Genomic DNA, 18,877 nt, shown 5'->3' on the forward strand with positions numbered 1-18,877 from the left:
GTTGGGAATCCTCATCACATTTTTCTAATGACTCATGCAGACACACTGTCAGTGGAGCACATTGCGGCACCCAAACTGTGGCTCCTCGTTTAACATTCACAGAATAGATTCTGCACCAGAAGTGAAATGGTAATCTGTAGTGCAGTAAATAATGAATAAGCGGTACAGTGCAGATGTGCTTGCAGGCTTTTCCACGTAGAAGCAGACAAGAGAATCTCTTTAGACGGGTTTAATTGCGTATCTAACATGTCGATGTGCTTATCTTTAGGCACATTCCTTTTTTAATAAAAAAGCAAAGCGGATCACTGTCAAAAAACTGCTATATTATAAATGAGCTCAATAAAAATAAAATTAAAGGTTATCATGAATAAAATTGTTTTATTTATTTAAATTCATGTATTTCAAGACTTTGCCATAGACTGTATATTAAAGGCGTTGGTAGTCACATCAATGTCAGCTATTGCTTTTGAAGCTTCAAGATGGGCATTTTACTCAGTGTTGTTGTTTGTTGTTTTGTACCCACAAATGACCTAATTTGGAAAAATAAATCATGTAACTGCTAGCATGATTTATGCTATCAGAGAGACACAGATACCTGCTGCCATGTAAGTCAACTTATAAATAAAATAAAACTTTTACTCACTTTAGAAACTGGAGCATGGGCGTCTTTGACAGTATGTTGGTACAATTAAATAAGCAGCCATGTTATTTGTCAGGTAATTGCATTAAACCTCTTCCACGGGACATACAGTCGGAGAGATCCAGTTCAGTGACTTACATTAATTGAGGGGATCTCCGAGCAGATGGCTAAAGGCACCAACTTGTTATTCAAAGCAGCCGCTCTATTAATTGTCCAGAGCTTTAAGCCCTTACAGTTACAGTTGGATACAATACAAAAGATACAATTTAAACTGCTGAGGTGTGTGGAAATTTGCTCCTACGTTCCTTGAAAGAACAAATTGGCATCCAAAGTTCTTTTTGTATTCCAGTAGCTTTAGTGATCTCCCTCCATGAATTTGTTGACATATGTGAGCCCTATATTGATGCTATCATTATTATTGCTTTTAATAAGTAGGCGATTGTTCGATGCGATGCGCAGTTAGCCACATTACTTTATTGCATCGGTTATATCTAAGGAGGTTCACGCTAGCTTACACTGTAAGTTATGGTATTTGGTTTCAGAGGGGTTTGTGGTTATGGTGTACATCTCCCACTGAAGCATAAATCTCCACCCTGACTGTAAATCTGTCTACTACTGTTTTTAAATTGGGCACCCTCACATTAACATCTGTGAGTACTGGACAGCCTCAAGTGGCCCTTGAGATCACAATGCCAGAGTGACTTATTTGTTTTGTTTCAATTTATTTCTTCATGCTTGACTCAAAAACTCAAAATGATGAATTCATTATCAGAATTGCTTGAATAGTCTGGTACTTTTGACTTTGAGATAAATAAAATAATAAGAGATTGGATGAAATTCATCAGGACAAAATGTACGAATTCTCTATTATCTGACAACTTTCCCTGGAAGGAACTTTTGTGCTTTTTTCCATCAGGCGGCAGAAGACAAATTCTTTTTTCCTCTTTCCTCTCAGGCCAGCGAGTACATTTTTAAGTACATCATCCAGTCCCGTCGGCTCTTTTCGCTCGCTACAGGAGGCCAGAATGAGGAAGAGTTCAGAGTCTGCATTCACGAGTTGTTCATGTCCATCCGCTTCTTCCTCTCGCAGGAGAACAAAGGCACCACGCCCGTCGCACAGACACAGGTGTGTATGGGCTTGTGTGAAAAATCAGTGACAGGCATGAGCGTATCTTAAGATCTTTGCAGCTTTGTCATACATGCGCCTGATTGTGTGAATCTGAATGTGAAAATGTGCGCCACTTGATGTTTTCTTTCTCAGGGGCTCCTGTTGATGCAGTTGTGAAAGGTGAGAAATTGGCTGTAATTGAATTTCATGCTGCCAGAGGGTTTGGAGGCAGAACAGGGATTTCTGTGGCAGGTTTTCCTTAATCAGTGGGAGGTCTGCACAGCAGGGCAGCTGCCTTCACTGATTTCAAAGAAGACCAAAACAAAACAAGCTAAAGACCCCAAAGATAATCCTAATTCACCTCACCCACACAAAATCTAAACATGTCTTTTCTTTTAGAAGCCATAATGAACTACACATTTTTGCAAAAACCTCACTTTTAATCTTCAAGAATCAGATTGTTGTTGCAACTTGAACTATTCCAGCTGCGCTCTGTCTGAAAACCTCTGTTTTAGTCCCCCACTGACTTCTGATCTGTATTCTCAACACAACAATAGCAGTGGGAGAATGCAGGTCGGGCTAATACTAATCCCACTTAATCTGTAACATCTAGCACACACACGCCAGCATACACAAATACATACACACTCAAAAACATAAGCAGCAAACCCATATACAGATAGGCAAACTGTTTCCTGCACATATGGAATTTATCATGTGCAGAACAACTTGAGATTGGCAATTTGGTATTTAACTGTCACTCCTGTTTTAGATTTTATACTGTTAAGTAAAAATGCAAAAAAACAAAACATGATTTGAACATATTTTTTGATATAATTATGCTTATTTAATGCAAAAATTAGATATGCTGCATTCTAAAATTAGTAAACACACTGTGATTACTCAGAAAAGCTACTTCAGTTGGGCAGTTACGGCCCCTGTTGCCTTATTTAAATGGATGAAACATCTTTTCTTCAAAGAAAACATCTTTGACAGTTGCTGGAAAACAAAACCGCATTTGTCTTCTGCCAGAATGTCCCAGAGAAGAAGAACGTTAGTGTTACAAAAAGAGAGACTCAAAGGGAGATATTTAGTCCTTTTTTTCTCAACTATTCAATGAGAAACTGACAAAACCTGACAGGAAGAAGGAGAATCTGACAGCCAGCTACAAACAAGTGATGGGCAGCAATCCTAGCTGTCCTTCAGCTTAATCCACGTAATCCGTGCCTGCCAGAGTTCTGACTAAATCCAAGTGGGGCCAGTGATTCAGGGCAGAATAGTAAATATTTACCTCTGTTTACTAAATAAAACAGCTGTCTAGAAACATAGTATGAATATTAAGAAGAGTATGCAGCAGTACAGTCGCTTCTTCTTGAGTCAGTTCTTATCGGTTGAGCTGAGCTGCAGGGCATCTTCACAGTGTCATTAGGATGTAGCTTCTTTATTATGCTACTTACATCATTAAAGTTAGTGAAAGATGTATGGTAAAATATTTACTGCATATACATCTATAGGAACACTCTCATCATGGTTTTCAGCACAGTGATTCCATGCCTGGAGAAAGCATTTAAACAAGAATGAGCTCCACCTGTTGCACCTGCACCTGTTATTGAACATTCCCTCTTTATGCGCAGGCCGTGTTCCTCCGAACATTTCCGGCAATTTACGGCGAGCTGTTGAAGATCTTCACTGTGCGCGAGGTGGCCGGTTTCGTCAGGGAGACTCTGGGCAGCCTGCCTACCACCGTCCATCCTGACTGCCCCCTGGAGGCCGTCAAACTGCAGTGCATTGCCAAGACTGTGGAAAGCCAGCTTTACATAAACCCAGGTAAATACTAGTAGGACAAAAAGCATTTATTCACAGCATTTGGAACATGATCACAACTCTTTAGCTCTGCAGTCCCATTTGAGAACACACCTTAGCTAATTGTTACCCTGCAGTGAGCCAAATTCCAAGTTATTAAACTGTTCTTAATAAAGGGTTTACACTGAAGCAAATTACTGTGTCAATTTTTTATTTGCAACACGCTCCCAAAGGCTGCATGTAGCAGGGAAAAAACATCCCTCATGCAAATCATATGAATGTCATACAAGATTTTCATTAGTTCCAGTCAATAATGTTTCAACTGAGCATGAAAGCAGAGCAAGACATTATGGCCCCGCGGAGAAATGAGTGTAGAAAATTTTCTTAGTTGTTCCCGTTCTGTTATTTCTACTTCATTAAGTCTTTGATGTGTTTGTGCTGTAGATTCACGATGCATCCTGTTGCCGGTGGTGCTTCGAGTGCTACAGGCCCACATGCAGGAGCAGAGAGACCTGGTCATGTGTGCCCAGATCCTCTCCAGCATGCTTTCTCTAATCAAGAAGGAGGAAAATGGCACTGCGGTGAGTATTACACTCATAACTGAGAGCCATTAGTCAGGCCCCCCTGCTTCCTTAAAGAAACACTGCAGTGTTTTGGGAAATACACTGGCTTTCTTACTGATGAGGAAACTGAGACAGCTGGTTAACTGAGCTTAGACTAAAAAGCTCAGGTAATGAAATCCATCTAAAGCATATTTCAAGCTCAAAACCCAAATTTGTTTAATCTCTTAAAAGCTTATAGCTGTCTTTAGAATTTCTTTCTTTTTGTTTTATTGATTAATAAAAAACAGTTTCAGGTTTTTATTAAATGTTAGTGCCAGAAAGAAATCCCTGGCCTGGCCTGACTAGAGCCTTTGCTTTTAGTTTTTTTAAATTTGGCCAGTCAACTCCTTGCACTTACATCCCTGGATGCTGGAGGTCCCACTGGCCATTTGCACCTGTCTGCATCCCACTATTTCAGTAGACTTCAGTAATGCAGAGAGCAAACGTCCAATTAAACTCAGAGATCGAACAGTGGCTTTCGGTGTAAGATCGCTCCTTCCGAGCCTAATGATGGCACCGTTTGCCACATTGGGATCCTTGTGACTTCATCCTCTTTCTCAAATTTAAATTCAAGATGAGGTTGCCTTTCTCTTAGAATGAAGGAGATCCCATGAGCTCAGGGGGAGGAACTTAAAGGTGATATCTGCCAGTTCACCTGAAAGACAAAACGCAGACTTAACAATGTGGTGTATGCTGTGCAGTGCAGCGAGGAATGCCCAGACCTCTACATTGGAGAAACCAAACAGCCACTTCACAAGCGCATGGCACAACATAGAAGAGCCACCTCCACAGGACAAGACTCAGCAGTCCATCTGCATCTTAAGGATAAAGGTCACTCTTTCGAGGATGCCAATGTTCACATTTTGGACAGAGAGGACAGATGGTTTGAAAGAGGAGTGAAAGAAGCCATCTATGTCCACTGTGAGCGACCATCTTTGAACAGAGGCGGTGGTTTACGACACCAACTGTCTGCCATCTATAATCCAGTTTTGAGATCCCTTCCCAGACGCCTTAACGCCCACTCACATCCTGGGCCATCTGATCTCAGGAATTCGCATGATAAGGTGGGGCCAGGTTTCACAATGAACTCATCCGAAACTCTGGCTGATTGGGACCCACACCCAGTTTCACACTTTGGCTCAGGCGATTAAAAGATCATCAGGGGGTCCTTTTGTCCCTCTGTGGGGGGAAACTCCCACTAGGTTTATATCTGGGACTCTCCACCATTTGACTTTAGAACTGAAGAAGCTTCTCGGATGAGAGGTGAAACGTCTTCAAGCAACTTAAAGAAGTCCAGACGCTTTTCTTTGCAAGCTCCTTTGACTATCTGCCAGTTTGTTGCTTTTGATGGATTGCATCACGACTCAAAGACGCACAACAGTATTCTTCTCACCTGACTTTGAACAAGAATTTTTTAAGTCATTGCAGTCATTCATCAAATCATTGTGCTGTTGCATAAAGATCTGGTTACGCTTTAACATGTGGTGTACAACTAAAGGCGTAATTCCTACAACTAAGTGCTGATTCAATGGAAATTAAATGGAACTTTAATTACTTGAAATTACAATGAAATTATATTTACCTACAAATAATAACAATTTCATGGTAATTTTGAAGACAAACAAGAAAAAATAAAAGACCATCAAAATTTGCAGACCTGTGCTTTTCCATGAAAATTATGAAGAAGTTACATAATAATGACGACTATTTATACAGTGCTTGAAATTACTTGCGGTATAACTTTTATTTCCTCTCGTGTAAAATACCTGAAGTTATGTGTTACTTAAAATGACTTACAGACTACCGAAATGTTCTTGCAGTATACCAAGTTCTTTGTTTCCTGTAAAAATCTGACTTGTCACCCCCTTCTTCTAGTGCATACACCGTTAAGTACTTGTAGGTAAATTTAAAGACATTGTAACTTCAATAAATAACACCATTTAATCACTCGGGAATTACAGCCTCAGTTGCATGTCTTATTATAAAGTGTTAGCAAATATCCCTGGCTCCTCCAAGTCATAGAATAATAACTTTTTGAAATCATAAATAATATGGTGTAATCGCTTCATAGAAACTTGTGCAGTTGCAATCAATTCCTGATATTTTCAAGAATCTGCATGACAGTATCCCTCCCATTATATCTCCCAAAATAATTAAAGAAAGTCAACACCACAGGAATCAGTCCTACACCAGTATCGTTGCCAGTACACTGCAATAGCAGATTGCTTTGTTGCGTGTATATGGTCAATTAGTCTTGGTAACCGGGACACTGGCAGCAGTGCAGTCCAGTAATGAGAGCCATCAATTTAGCAATGGACACTGTCAAAGCGGCAGTCACTTTGAGCTGTGTATGTGTATTTGTGTGATTTGCCTGTCTGTGTGTACCTGCTCAGGTTGCCGGGCTTTTACCGGTCCCTGCAAAGGAGGCAGCTAGTGGAAGAGGCAGCCAGAAAAACACATACACAAATGCGTGCACACATGAGCACCCACTGGCACCATATCTAAAGGGAAGTGACAGCAGTGGCAGTCAATGTGCCAGTGAGGCTCCTTCTCATTATCACTCTTTCCAAGACCTGTCTGTCTTGTCAGGGGTAGAGACTAGAGAGAAACACACACACACACACACACACACACACACACACACACACACACACACACACACACACACACACACACCAGTTTATTCACTGCTCTATTTGAGTTTCTTTTCATCTTTAACTGCCTCTACGTCTTTTGTATTCTACCTTCTCCTATTCGTTTCCATTCTCCTCTCTCTTTTTTAAGTTATAGTCTCAAAATGTTCTGCATGGCCCTGAAACTTCTTATTAGTCCACATTCTGGTGCAAGACTCATTAAAACTGATGAAAATAGAATTACAGGGTAGCGGTGGCAGGGCGGGGAGGGGTGTAGACGTTGGCTCGGAGGCAGAATGGTGTCAGTTGTTGAATCCGGTTGAGTGTTGTGCTAGCAGATTCATTCTCACATGGGTGTGTTTTCTTTTCCCTCTCAGGAGCTTGTGGTGTCTGAGGAAGTGGAGCTAATTGTGGAAAGCCTGCTGGGAGTTTTACTGAGGACTATCTTGGAAATTAGCAACCGGCCCCAGCCTGCTGGAACCTCCATGAGACTACAGTTCCAGGATGTCACTGTATGTGTGTTTTACTGTGTGTGTGTGTGTGTTTGTAAGCTAGCTTACTGCTATAAATGCCAGAACTTGACAATATGTAGAAGCGTAATTAGATTAATAAACATAGTTTCTGGAATGGCGGAAATGGTGAGGTGGATGACAATGTGATCATCATTGTCTGATGAAGGAAGGTCAAGGAAACTCTTAAAAATCCTGTTAACATAAGTACAATTCTTACTAGTTCCACTATTATTTTCAAAGCACAATAGATCTTATTTTTTGAACTCATTTCTTCTCCAAAAGGACAGAAAAATAAAAGTTTTCCCTGAATATGCAACAACATTAAAGCTCCATCTTCTCCCTCTCATTATGTGTTGTGTTGTCAGGGAGAATTTGTGGCATGTTTGTTGGCGCTTCTGCGACAGATGAGTGACAAGCACTATCAGAAGCTGCTGCAGGCGTTCAGCAGCAAAGACGACCTGAGGGTAAGACCACTCGATCTTTCTCTCTTTCCCTCCATCCATATCTGTCTGTCTGCAAGTCTAAAAGTAAAAGATTATAATTAATGCCTGTTGATGGTATTACTACAATTTCTACAAATTGTGTAGAATTGGGCAGCAGGAAAAATAAGAGACAGAAAGATATTAAGTTCATGGGTTTACTCTATTGGGAATTAATGTTAACTGAAGTAATGTGCTTTTTGTGAGTTCTATTTCTGATACATGCATCAAAAAAAGTGTAATCAAAAGAGTTTACTAAGTGAACCCTGATGCTGGGTTTGGTGGTAAAACCTAAGTGAAACATGCAGATGAAACCAGATTTACTGCTTTCACATGTGCAGCGCATCTTTCTAGAGGCTCAGACTTTGAGTGTATAATATTATTACAGTTGATAACACAGCACATCCTATCCTATGTACAGACTACATAGTTACATAGTAGATCTGCATTTGCCTTAACACTTGAGAAGTGTTAGGATCAGATATTTGTGTACAGTGTAGTGTCCTTAAATAGAGCTGATATTAACAATTCAGCACCATGGACAGATGCAGAGGAAGTTGTTCTACCTTCATACTAACTCTGAGCAGATTTAATGTGGTTCACACTGGAAAAGAGCCCCTTTTCCATTAGTACCTACTTGGATCAACTCGCCACAGCTCACCACAGGTTTCAGGGTTTTTCATTAGGTCATAGTACCTGTACGGCCAGGGTTCCAAAGCGATCCATGCAGGTTCTAAAATGTGATGTTGTCAGACTGCATGCCACCAATTGGCTGGTCAGTGGTGTCACTCGAGTCATAAGAGCATCTTGTTTGTTAATGGAAAATCGGTCGATCCAAGTCTATCTGAGGAGGTACAAATGGAAAAAGGACCTACAGTGAAGTTTTAGGTTGTTTGTTTTCCCACAGAGCGTGCAGAGATAAAGAGAAGTCAAGAAGTAGCTTATAGCTAGAAAATATTAAAATGGCCAACAGAAACATTTCTTTTATATATTTTTAATTATACCTAATATATAATAGATAGTAAATGGTTGTCAAAAATAAGCTCCATCCCGAATCTTTCTTCTGCAATAACTCTTTACTGAGTAACAAACTTAATGTGCCTTGGTGTTGTTTTGCATGTGTTTGTGTTGCAGGATTTCCTCCTTCATATCTTTACAGTCTTCAGGATCCTAATCCGACCAGAAATGTTCCCTAAAGACTGGACTGTCATGAGACTGGTCACGAACAAGTAAGAACACACACGCAAACAAATCAAGGAAAGCAGGAAGAGGACACGAATGAGGACAGACAGGAAATCAGAGGCTCATGCAGAATGTAGTGTGCTCATTTAATATGAGAGTAAATGCAGTGCTTATCCATCCATATTATTGTCTGGAGGTCACTATCAAGTGGCACAGAGATGATATCATCTAGGAAAAACAAGTAACAGTTGTTTCATAATGAAAAGGTTTTGTCAGACAGAAAAGTGTAACTTAAAAATGTTATGCCTTAGCTATTTATGGTTTTGCCTCTCTGCTCACATTTTCCTTTAGCAGTGCAGAATGGAAATGACAGATTCCCCTCCAAGGTGACACAGTAGTAATCTTCTCCACCTCTTGCTTTCTGCGTCCCTTTTTGTTCTTTTAGTGTCATCATCACAACTGTCCTCTACCTTTCTGACGCTCTGAGGAAAAACTTCCTCAATGACAAGTTTGACTACAAGGTAAGGGAAGTTGGCAGGCTTTGTGTGCGTGTGTGTGTGTGTGTGTTGTCTGAACAGTGCTGCAGTGCTTCAGAAGTCTGAATGTCAAAATAGCTTCAAAAAGTTTGCTGCATTACTTTACTACTGACACACAGGCAGACACATATATAATATGGAAGTTCATCACACATCACAAAAACTGAGACATGGATATAAAATCGACCCAATACTATTATTTAGATGCTTAAGGCAGACTGTGCAGTAGTGAGCTGAAAGCTAAAAAACAGAAGAAAGAACAATAAATATACTTTACACCAACATCAAATACATAATCTGGTTTCAGTATTTTTTCTATATGGTGCTTGACCAGGTACAGTCATGGACTATCTAACAGGCTTGATTTGATCCATTTGGAAACATATAGAAAAAACAGGGTAATTCTAGACCACCAGTGCATTTTGGCTTTTGTAGCGTTTTTAAACTGATTCGTGATGGTTTGTTGTTTTCATAAACATTTTGAGATGTTTGAGTCTAGTGTCTTAAACTAATCAATAGACTGATGGCTGATTTTAGGCCATCGTTTTAATTGTTGCAACTCTCCCCATGAGTAATATAGGTGAAGTATTGCACTCTGTGAGATAATCCCCTCTACATTAGTAGAGGAATGTGATTCAGTCTGAAAATTTTTACACCTAAACATCTGATGTTACCTGACTGTAGCGCAGTGGTGGAGATGTTCTTAAAGATTCAATTCAGAGGCGAAACTGTTGATTTACTCTAGTTGATGGAATAGTCTAATATAGACAAGTAATCTATAAGTGTGATCATCTTCAGCAGAGAGGTATGTGAGTTCTCAAGGTAAAGTAACACATCATCAGCGTATAGGCTTATCCTATGGTCTGTTTTTTCAGTTTGAATTCCTTTAATAGCGGAATTTTGTAGGATTGCTGCTGCTATTGGCTTAATGAAAATGATGTAATCTGAAGATCTGGGAGGCTGTTTGTCCTATCAGTATTGTGTCTGATAGTAAGTTACTGTGTACCCACATGCAGGTAGACACTTTTGTAGGTTAAAGTCAGGAGGTTGTGCACGTTAACAAAGTGATGTTTTTTTTATTGCAGGTGTGGGATTCGTATTTCTACCTGTCTGTAATATTTATCAACCAGCCCTGTCTTCAACTTGAATCCTTCTCTCCCTCCAAGAGAAAGAAAATACTGGAAAAGTAAGTGCTGATTATTTACAAATGCTTGGTATTCTTTGCTGGATGCGTTAGAGCAGTCTGTAATGAGCCACACACCTACTCAACAAGCCGCTCTATCTTGCTCCTCCTGTCTGTCAAGAACCTCAACACAGCTGGACACACACAGTGTACACTCACTCTAATGACTGCTTAACATGCTGTTCTACAGCTTCCATCAGTATGTGCACACATTTTTAACCGCATTTTGTTGTTGTTTTTTTTTATCATGCAGATATGGAGACATGAGGGTGATGATGGGCTGTGAGATCTTCAGCATGTGGCAGAATTTAGGTAAGGTGATAGAGGCCCATCATAGCGCACATCTTATTCCTCAACATGGGCTACACCCATGACGGAGAAAGTTGTTAAGCTCATCGTCCTTCATGTGGCATATTCACAAGAGATACTTACTGAGTACTTACTCAATGTTTCCATGCACGGGATCCGTCTCATTGTGCTTTGCAATTCACACCTTTGCTGGATTCCAGCTTGATCATTATATGGATCTGCATGATGTGTAACAACGTGGGCCATCATGCGGACCAAATTCTCATTTATAAATGGCACTACAGCCTCCATAGTGCTCATAAAGGAAAAGAGGCCCAAAAAAAGCTGGAGAGTGTGCAGAAAGAAAAAAAAAAAGTAAAAGATTTGCTGATGCAGGACCTAAATGTTTGGAAAGAAATTTGTGAAGGGATTTTAACCTAATGACGTACATGGCATATTTGCAGGTACTTATAAGTGCTAGTGTTTGATTTCATTTCAGCAATAGCTGGATCTCTTAAAGTCCTGTGGTTCTATTGAAACTATCTAAATCCTGTTTTTATTTATTCATATTTATTGCTCCTCTGGTGCAAAAGTAGAGCTCTTGGAATCTGTGTGATGCAACAAAGCAAACAACTCTCTGTACTTGAGCTGATGGGATCTAAAAAAAACAAAAAACCCTTTTTTCTTCTTTATACCATTTGTCACCATGGCAACCGACTGGATGCCTTGGTCTCCTTTATGTGGATGCTTTTGTTCTGACTCTGTGATGGATGGATGCAATTTTGTTTTATGGTAATTTCCAACGTACTGTTCAAGTGTGGTTTTTCTCATTTTCAAGTACACTTTGGAACCCCCCCCCCCCTCCTTTCTTTTTTTATTTGATAGTAATAATAACGTTACATCTTTCTGCTGAAAATGATGGAATAAACTGTGCACTCTAAGTTGTTTCGTTTTAGCACTTCAGCCAAATTGGAAGGAATTTGTGAAGTGCACTTTATTAGAATCTGTCTAAAAGGGAGGACAGAGGAGAGAAATCCACTTGACCTTTTGAATTCAGACCTGTGTTAGCCAAAGAAAACAAAACATCTGAGGCATTATTTTTTAAAGGTGTAATGTTTGTTTAAATGATTAGAATGGGGGAGTAGCAGAAAACAATCAAAACAGAAAGTTTTGGGGCTTTTGGGAACTTCATGAACTGCTAGAGCAGGATTTATTGCAAAGGTTTTGAAGGAAGACACCTTTCCAGAGTTGGGTAAATTGTCTCTGACATAAAGAATATGCTGTGTGCAGGGATAAAGTGAAAGCCTGACCTCTGTGCCGATCTGTATCTTTCCTCCAGGTGAACATAAGTTGAACTTCATCCCAGCAATGATTGGGCCGTTCCTGGAGGTGACGCTGGTGCCTCAACCTGATCTGAGAAATGTCATGATCCCCATTTTCCACGACATGATGGACTGGGAGCAAAGACGCAGTGGCAATTTTAAGCAGGTACTGCATGCTGCTGTTTCACTGAAATCAATTCACCAACTCAGAACTATTTAATCTTGGCTTTAACTGTTAGTTGCAAAGGTTAATGAAAGCTAAATTCATCCTTGTCATAATCAAAAATAAGCCACATCTATATAACTGGATAATTGGAAATATAACTTGTAATAATTGCAGTGTGTGTGATGTTTAATTTCCTTCTAAAACATTTACATTCATTTATAGCTGGTTTTGTTTATCATTGCTAAATAATAATATTATTTACATTTCTGAAACTTCAGAAACCACAATAATTAGTATAATATATGAACTGAAGCATGTGAATGTGAGAGACAGAGCATTACAGAAAACAACTACTTATGTTTTGTTGCTAAAGGTGGTTCTACAGGCTACTTGGTCATGGCATGTCTTTAGTTTTTCACATAACTGTAAATTCTAACAATTTAACTGTAAAGAAATTGACAGATGGGTGAGATCGATTGGTGTCTTGTCACTCACAAAACGTACTCCCTAAAGCATATCCTGCTTTATTATCAACAATTCTCTAAAAGTATCACGTTGTATAAACTAGTACTCAAAAATCATTAGTAAAATGTCTATTCAGGTAACAAAACAAGTGATCAATAAGCAGTCAGATTTTTCTCAGTCAGAGTCAAAGTCACCCTCTGCTGGTCATTGCAAATACTGCAAGTTTAAGAGAATTATGCATTCTCATTCAGATAATTAAGTCTACTTTTTTGATGCTGCACACTTTAAGATCAAGCTCTGCGTTCTTCTTTGTTATGTCAGTGTTGTTCAGACTGCGAGCCTCTGAGCTTTAAATGCTTTTCCTCACAGGTGGAGGCCAAGTTGATTGACAAGCTGGACAGCCTGATGTCTGAAGGCAAAGGCGATGAGACATACAGGGAGCTCTTCAACAGCATGTGAGTTGGTAAAAGAATCAAGAAATGTTACAAAATCTAATAAAGTAGAAATTTTCCAGAAAGACTTTTGAAGGAAAAGTCTCTGCAAATTTGTTAAATAATTTGGCTGCGAAAGCAATTTTTAAAAATTAATTAATTTTTTACAATAAACAGTAAAATCCCAGCAAAAACCTACTTGAAAGTGCATGAAGGCTAGTTTAGGAGACCTGGGCACTTCCAGTGAAAATAGCTGTTTATGGGGGTCTAATTACCTAAATGATGCAACCCACACAAGGCTTCATCAGGTAAATTATCTGCGTGGGCTGCAATCTGCAGGTCATTTGCCTCACTAAATGGGCGTTTTATCGGGAAGTGGATGTGTCTAAGTATTCTGCTTTTGAGAATTAGCCTTTAACCCTGAAAACCCAGAGCACAGATAGCAGCATTACAGCTCTGAAAAGGCCTCTTGTACTTCAATAAAGAAAGCCATTAAATGGGTTAGGTTGCTTTCAGAGCATGTAGCTAATGAGGGAAGCAACACAGAAAGCTGCAGGCTTACTTTCAAACTAACAAACATGTCATTATTATACAAATATACAATAGGTAGTTTTGTATTTGAAATTGCTTATGTAAAGCATATTTTTCAAGCAGTGAGAGGTAAGTGATGAGCATTTAATCGCCTTCATCTTCACTCACACCTCCTCTTTGGTCAGCTCCTTTTGTCTGTCCTTGAGTTTCCAGGTTTGTACACCTGCATGCTTAGTGTTTGTGCACACCTTTTCATATATGTGTGTGTGTGTGTTCACCTGAGTGTGTGCGTATGTTGGTCCCTGCTTCTTTTCTGTTTATATTTTTATGTCGCCCTTCTCTCTGGGCTGCTAGTATTTGAAGCTTTCAAAGCAAAAATCTTGCATTTCAACTTTAAAAGAAAAAGGAAAAGAAAACCATGTTGCATTAAATGAAGTCGTATTTCCGAATCACTCTTCTGCTGCCGCCCAGCCACAAATCAAAGTGTGATCTATTTTATGAGTATGGATCCACTTCTAATATCCCTTTGTCTTCCATAGTCGATCATTCTCTTTCCCACCATTTGTACACGTGAAACATTAATAAAATGCAGAGGCACTGCGGTTCATATTTTGTAAAGTTCAGTAGTTATAGTGTGCGCTATATTGTAATCATGCATAATAAGTTATTATTAACACTTTTTTATGTTTAATTTCAATTTTCTTTTGTTTTTCTTGATTTAAGCCTACTTTAAGTTCATAATTATTTTTTTTTCCTACTAAGTCCACTAATCCCTAAACTAACCTGTGTGAGTGTGTGCTAATATTAATATTAATTTATTCCGCCTATGCTTCCCGCCTGGAGTAGAATTCCTCTGTTTGGTCCGTACCCTAGGTAAGACACCCTCCTCTTTGTTCTCTCAGTGTCGTCTGTGTGAGGGGAAATGTGGAGCAATTACAAAAAAAAGAAGAATAAACAGCTTCAGTATTTTGGCTGTTGTGTGTTTGCCCGTAATTCTATAAAAACCTGTTTTGGTGGCATAACAGTAAATAAGGTGTTGTAAAAAATTTTTAGCCACCTTTGTGTTTTTTCTTTCTTGAGCTCCTGTAGGCAGGCCAACAAGCATAGGTGACACCAGTATGACTGCTATTAATTTTGCTTCGCCTCCTTTCCTTTCTTAGTTGTTTCTTCCATCGCCCCCCCCCATTTGCCCTCCCCGTCTCTTTTGGTCTTTACATCTTTGTCTTGTTCTGTCTCTCTTCATTTGTCCTTCAGCCTGCTGAAGAAGATCGAGAGAGAGACCTGGAGGGAGAGCGGGATCTCTCTGATCGCTACCGTCACTCGTTTAATGGAAAGACTGCTAGACTACAGGTGGGCGCGCGCACACGTTCACAAAATACTTCCAGAGACACACGTGCTTGGTCCTTTTAGTCAAATTCTCAATGTTTCTATTGCAGGGATTGTATGAAGTTGGGAGAAGTGGATGGCAAAAAGATCGGATGTACTGTCAGTTTACTGGTGAGTGTCAGGCAAATATGTCAGTGTTTATCTTCTGTTGCTATTGCACTCTGAAGTTATTACCTTTTTATTTCAAAATGATGAAAAAAGTAAAACATATGTAATATATAGATGATAATTGAGTATTCTTGTGGGTTTTTTTTTTTATTTAACTGGAGTTATGTGCAAGAGGACCTCAGTGTGTAGGCAGAGGGATCAAAAGGCCCCTGCAAATCAGCAGCAGAACTATATTGTTGCACCACTTTTAAATGCCTTCATTACTTGTTTAAATTCCCTCTCTAATGGTTATGATGGTCTCTCTGCTAATGTTTTCCGTCTTTCTCTCATGTTTTTTCATTGAATCATCTCCCGCTCCTGCCAGAACTTCTACAAAACAGAGTTGAACAAAGAAGAGATGTACATCCGCTACATTCACAAACTGTATGATCTGCATCTGAAAGCACAAAACTACACAGGTACATTGAAAGGAATATACTGCCTTGTAGTACAGTGTGACTGAGCGTGGGTGATGCATTATTGCGGTTTTACTGTTTGTCATAACCAGGGCTTTAAGTTGGGATTTGGCAGGGAATCATAAGGTCTGTTGTAAGGGGACAGAAATAAGTCATTACGTAATTCCCATTGTGAGGTCCAGTAGGTTTTAATTTTTTTTCTTTGTGCAGCTTTTCCTGATGCTGGTTCTTAAGTTTACTAAACTTTGTGGATTTAGCCACTACATTCTACGATTAATAAGAAGATATTACATGAGCCATCACTAATTTCTTAGTCGGCCAGCAGGGAAGCCCAGACCTCCCTCTGGCCACCTCCTCCAGCTTATCCGGGGAGTCTTTCCTAGGCCAGCCAATAGATCTAATCTTGTCAACATGCTGGGGTCTACACATGTTAGGACATGCTAGACCGGAACACCTTACCCAAATCTTGTATCCGTGATCTCATTCCAATAATGTTATAAAATAGATCAGGTTTAGATAAACAGATTCATGGCTTTTCTCCACAAAGATGCACCATCTGGTGGCAACATTTTGGACACAATTTACCCGCCTTGGGCACCAATTAAAATTTTAACAGTTAGATTAAACAGAACAGAACATCGAGAAATACAATGAAGGCTTGCAAGTGTCGCTTCAAATAGCACTACACACAAATACTTCAAGAGAAAGTGCAAGAAAATCAGAAAGAAGCTGAATTTCTCCAGATTCTCTACTCTCTACGACTTTGAGAGGAGAAATCTAGAACTACAGGTATATGTTAAAAAAATGAAGGATAAAACCATTGAACTAGAATGAAAAAAGATGTTCAAAGATGGAGTGTAGGTTCAATGAAATGCTGAGAAAAATACAGAGAAGTTTATACTGAAGTGCAGGTGCAAAATCAAGAACAAGAGAAAAGACATGAAGACCTGCAGTGGACGCTTCAGGAAACGCAGAGGAGAAATAAGGAGTTAGAAGGCACGTGCAACAAAGTGCAACAGAGAAATGCAGACATGCACAGGGCAAAGCTTTCTCACTTGATTCTGAAAAGTAGCCTTGTCTTCCTCTCCCTCCTACCAACTCTCCTCTCCATTCTGTTCCCTGTTGGCCAGGAGGGCAATCCTACTGAGGTGGCGGAACGCTGCCCCTCCCACTCACAAACAGTGGTTATATGACCTCATGTTGTGTGTAGAAAAGAGAAAATAAGACATTCACTCAGAACTCTACTGGGAAATTTCAAAGCATGTAGGGTCCTTTCCTTGATGCATTTCAAAATCTATAACAATTTTTCAGCAAACTCTCTTATGTCAGGTGTGGAAAAACAGTGTACAGGACTAGGGCAGTGACCTGGGTGGGAATGAATTATTTTGCAGGGATTATGTTATTTGGGGAAATATTAAACATATGTTTAATATTATGTTTAATACTTCTCTTTTTTTCTTTATTTCCCTTTTTTCTTTTCTTTTCTTTTCTCACAGCGTTAAACGAACGGGCTAATTACCCCAAATGTACAGATCATCTGTAATCCTTTTCTTCTCTTTTTGTTTATATGTATGAAAGAAAAACTCAATAAAAAGACATTGGCTAAAAATTATAAAAAGAAGAAATGGGTTATGTGTTGGAGGCCACGTTAATGTTTTACATTTTTAGCAGTGTGCTCTCCTGGTTTGACTCACCCAATAAAGAAAGGGATAGACACAAAAAAGTGTTCTCTTATGAGATAGGCCAGAATATCCGCAGATGTTTGAAATAAGAAAGACCCATGCATAATATGCATTATTTAGACTGATGAAGACCATAGATTTTACACACATTTGGATTAAAAATGTAAAAGTAAATCTCATGTGAATCAGGATATGACATGTAAGCATTAACCACAGCTGCAACAGGGGAGAGAAGGAGGGTAAAAAATGGTGCATGCAGGTGTGACCATGGGGTGATTTAATGGTTTTTGTGGCATCAGTTGGAAGCACCGCCAGACTGCAGCATATGAAAATCAACCTCACTGCCTATTAGATTTAATTGGTCATTAATCAAAGGTGTGGGATTGCGGTTCCACATAGATCCGTCCCACTTTAACCCCTGGTCTGAACACATACTGTATGATGATTATTGAAATGTGCTTTCATGTTGTCATCTGTTCATGTTCTTCTGCTTCAGTGTATTCATCAGTATTTGAGACACTGAATGCTTCACAAGTTCTTTAAACAAGAAAAAAACTTGTTTAAAGAACTTGTAAATGTAAATTAATATGCTGTTTTTCTCTGTGTATGCTCACAGAGGCATCCTACACCCTGCTGCTCTATGACGAGTTATTGGAATGGTCAGACAGGCCGCTCAGAGAGTTTCTCAACTACCCCATGCAGAGCGAGTGGCAAAGGAAAGAATATTTGCATCTCACTATCATCCAGAACTTCGACAGGGGGAAGGTTAGCTGGAAAGCGCCAGTTTTTCCTCTACAGTCATCCGTCCAATACATTTGCATTTGACTTTACAGAAACCAGAACATTTGTCATGTGATGTAATCTGTGACGTTTCTAGCATACTGGCAAGGTAGAATGAAGGAAGTAAGCTGAGCCCAAACACCAGCAGGACAACTGGTTCCCTATAACACCGCTAAATGCCAGTGAATGTACTGTGCCAGTGTAAAGCAACAGCATGTTCAGTTTTATTCAGAGGAGTTTGTGCCAAGCTAATACCCAGCAGCACGTCAGCTTCTCATGCATATTCAAGAGCCTTCTAATTTAAATGCATTTCTATTTCATACCTGGCAACGAAATAGAGGCGCAGACATATTATTGATGGCTCTCCTAGAGTAAATATATGCTGGCCATTAATACGTATATTTCAAAAATAATAAGCATCAACAGTTTCATGAAACATTAATAGTCGGCTCAGACGCATCGGGGTGAAAGATGAGAGAACTTCTTTTCCTGCTTGTTTAGTAGATACGACATCATTCACGTAAAATGAAGAGGAAGGCCAAAATCCTTGTACAGAGATATTTCTATCTGTTATGAACTGTGACG

General features: G+C 39.5%; 1 protein-coding gene across 4 annotated transcripts in view; it reads left to right on the plus strand.

Annotated features, from left to right (window-relative positions):
- dock4b (dedicator of cytokinesis 4b) overlaps positions 1 to 18,877 on the plus strand; it is a 138,007-nt gene that overhangs the window by 86,378 nt on the left and 32,752 nt on the right. For 3 of the 4 annotated variants that reach the window (XM_086268196.1, XM_086268199.1, XM_086268197.1), the window contains exons 22-37: positions 1,596 to 1,766; positions 3,383 to 3,575; positions 3,996 to 4,132; positions 7,164 to 7,298; positions 7,664 to 7,762; positions 8,912 to 9,006; positions 9,405 to 9,480; positions 10,581 to 10,681; positions 10,932 to 10,990; positions 12,306 to 12,454; positions 13,289 to 13,374; positions 14,728 to 14,754; positions 15,136 to 15,231; positions 15,318 to 15,378; positions 15,740 to 15,833; positions 18,129 to 18,277. In XM_086268196.1, the coding sequence (XP_086124322.1) occupies positions 1,596 to 1,766; positions 3,383 to 3,575; positions 3,996 to 4,132; positions 7,164 to 7,298; positions 7,664 to 7,762; positions 8,912 to 9,006; positions 9,405 to 9,480; positions 10,581 to 10,681; positions 10,932 to 10,990; positions 12,306 to 12,454; positions 13,289 to 13,374; positions 14,728 to 14,754; positions 15,136 to 15,231; positions 15,318 to 15,378; positions 15,740 to 15,833; positions 18,129 to 18,277 (1,728 nt within the window). The remainder of the gene's footprint in view (positions 1 to 1,595; positions 1,767 to 3,382; positions 3,576 to 3,995; positions 4,133 to 7,163; positions 7,299 to 7,663; positions 7,763 to 8,911; positions 9,007 to 9,404; positions 9,481 to 10,580; positions 10,682 to 10,931; positions 10,991 to 12,305; positions 12,455 to 13,288; positions 13,375 to 14,727; positions 14,755 to 15,135; positions 15,232 to 15,317; positions 15,379 to 15,739; positions 15,834 to 18,128; positions 18,278 to 18,877) is intronic. The other variant, XM_086268198.1, reaches the window with a different exon arrangement.

The sequence above is a fragment of the Aulonocara sp. 'chitande type north' Nkhata Bay genome, linkage group LG17 (genome assembly GCF_057382095.1).
Source record: "Aulonocara sp. 'chitande type north' Nkhata Bay isolate Kocher_YH1m ecotype deep benthic linkage group LG17, A_spYH_male_GT1.1, whole genome shotgun sequence".
Lineage (NCBI taxonomy): Eukaryota > Metazoa > Chordata > Actinopteri > Cichliformes > Cichlidae > Aulonocara > Aulonocara sp. 'chitande type north' Nkhata Bay.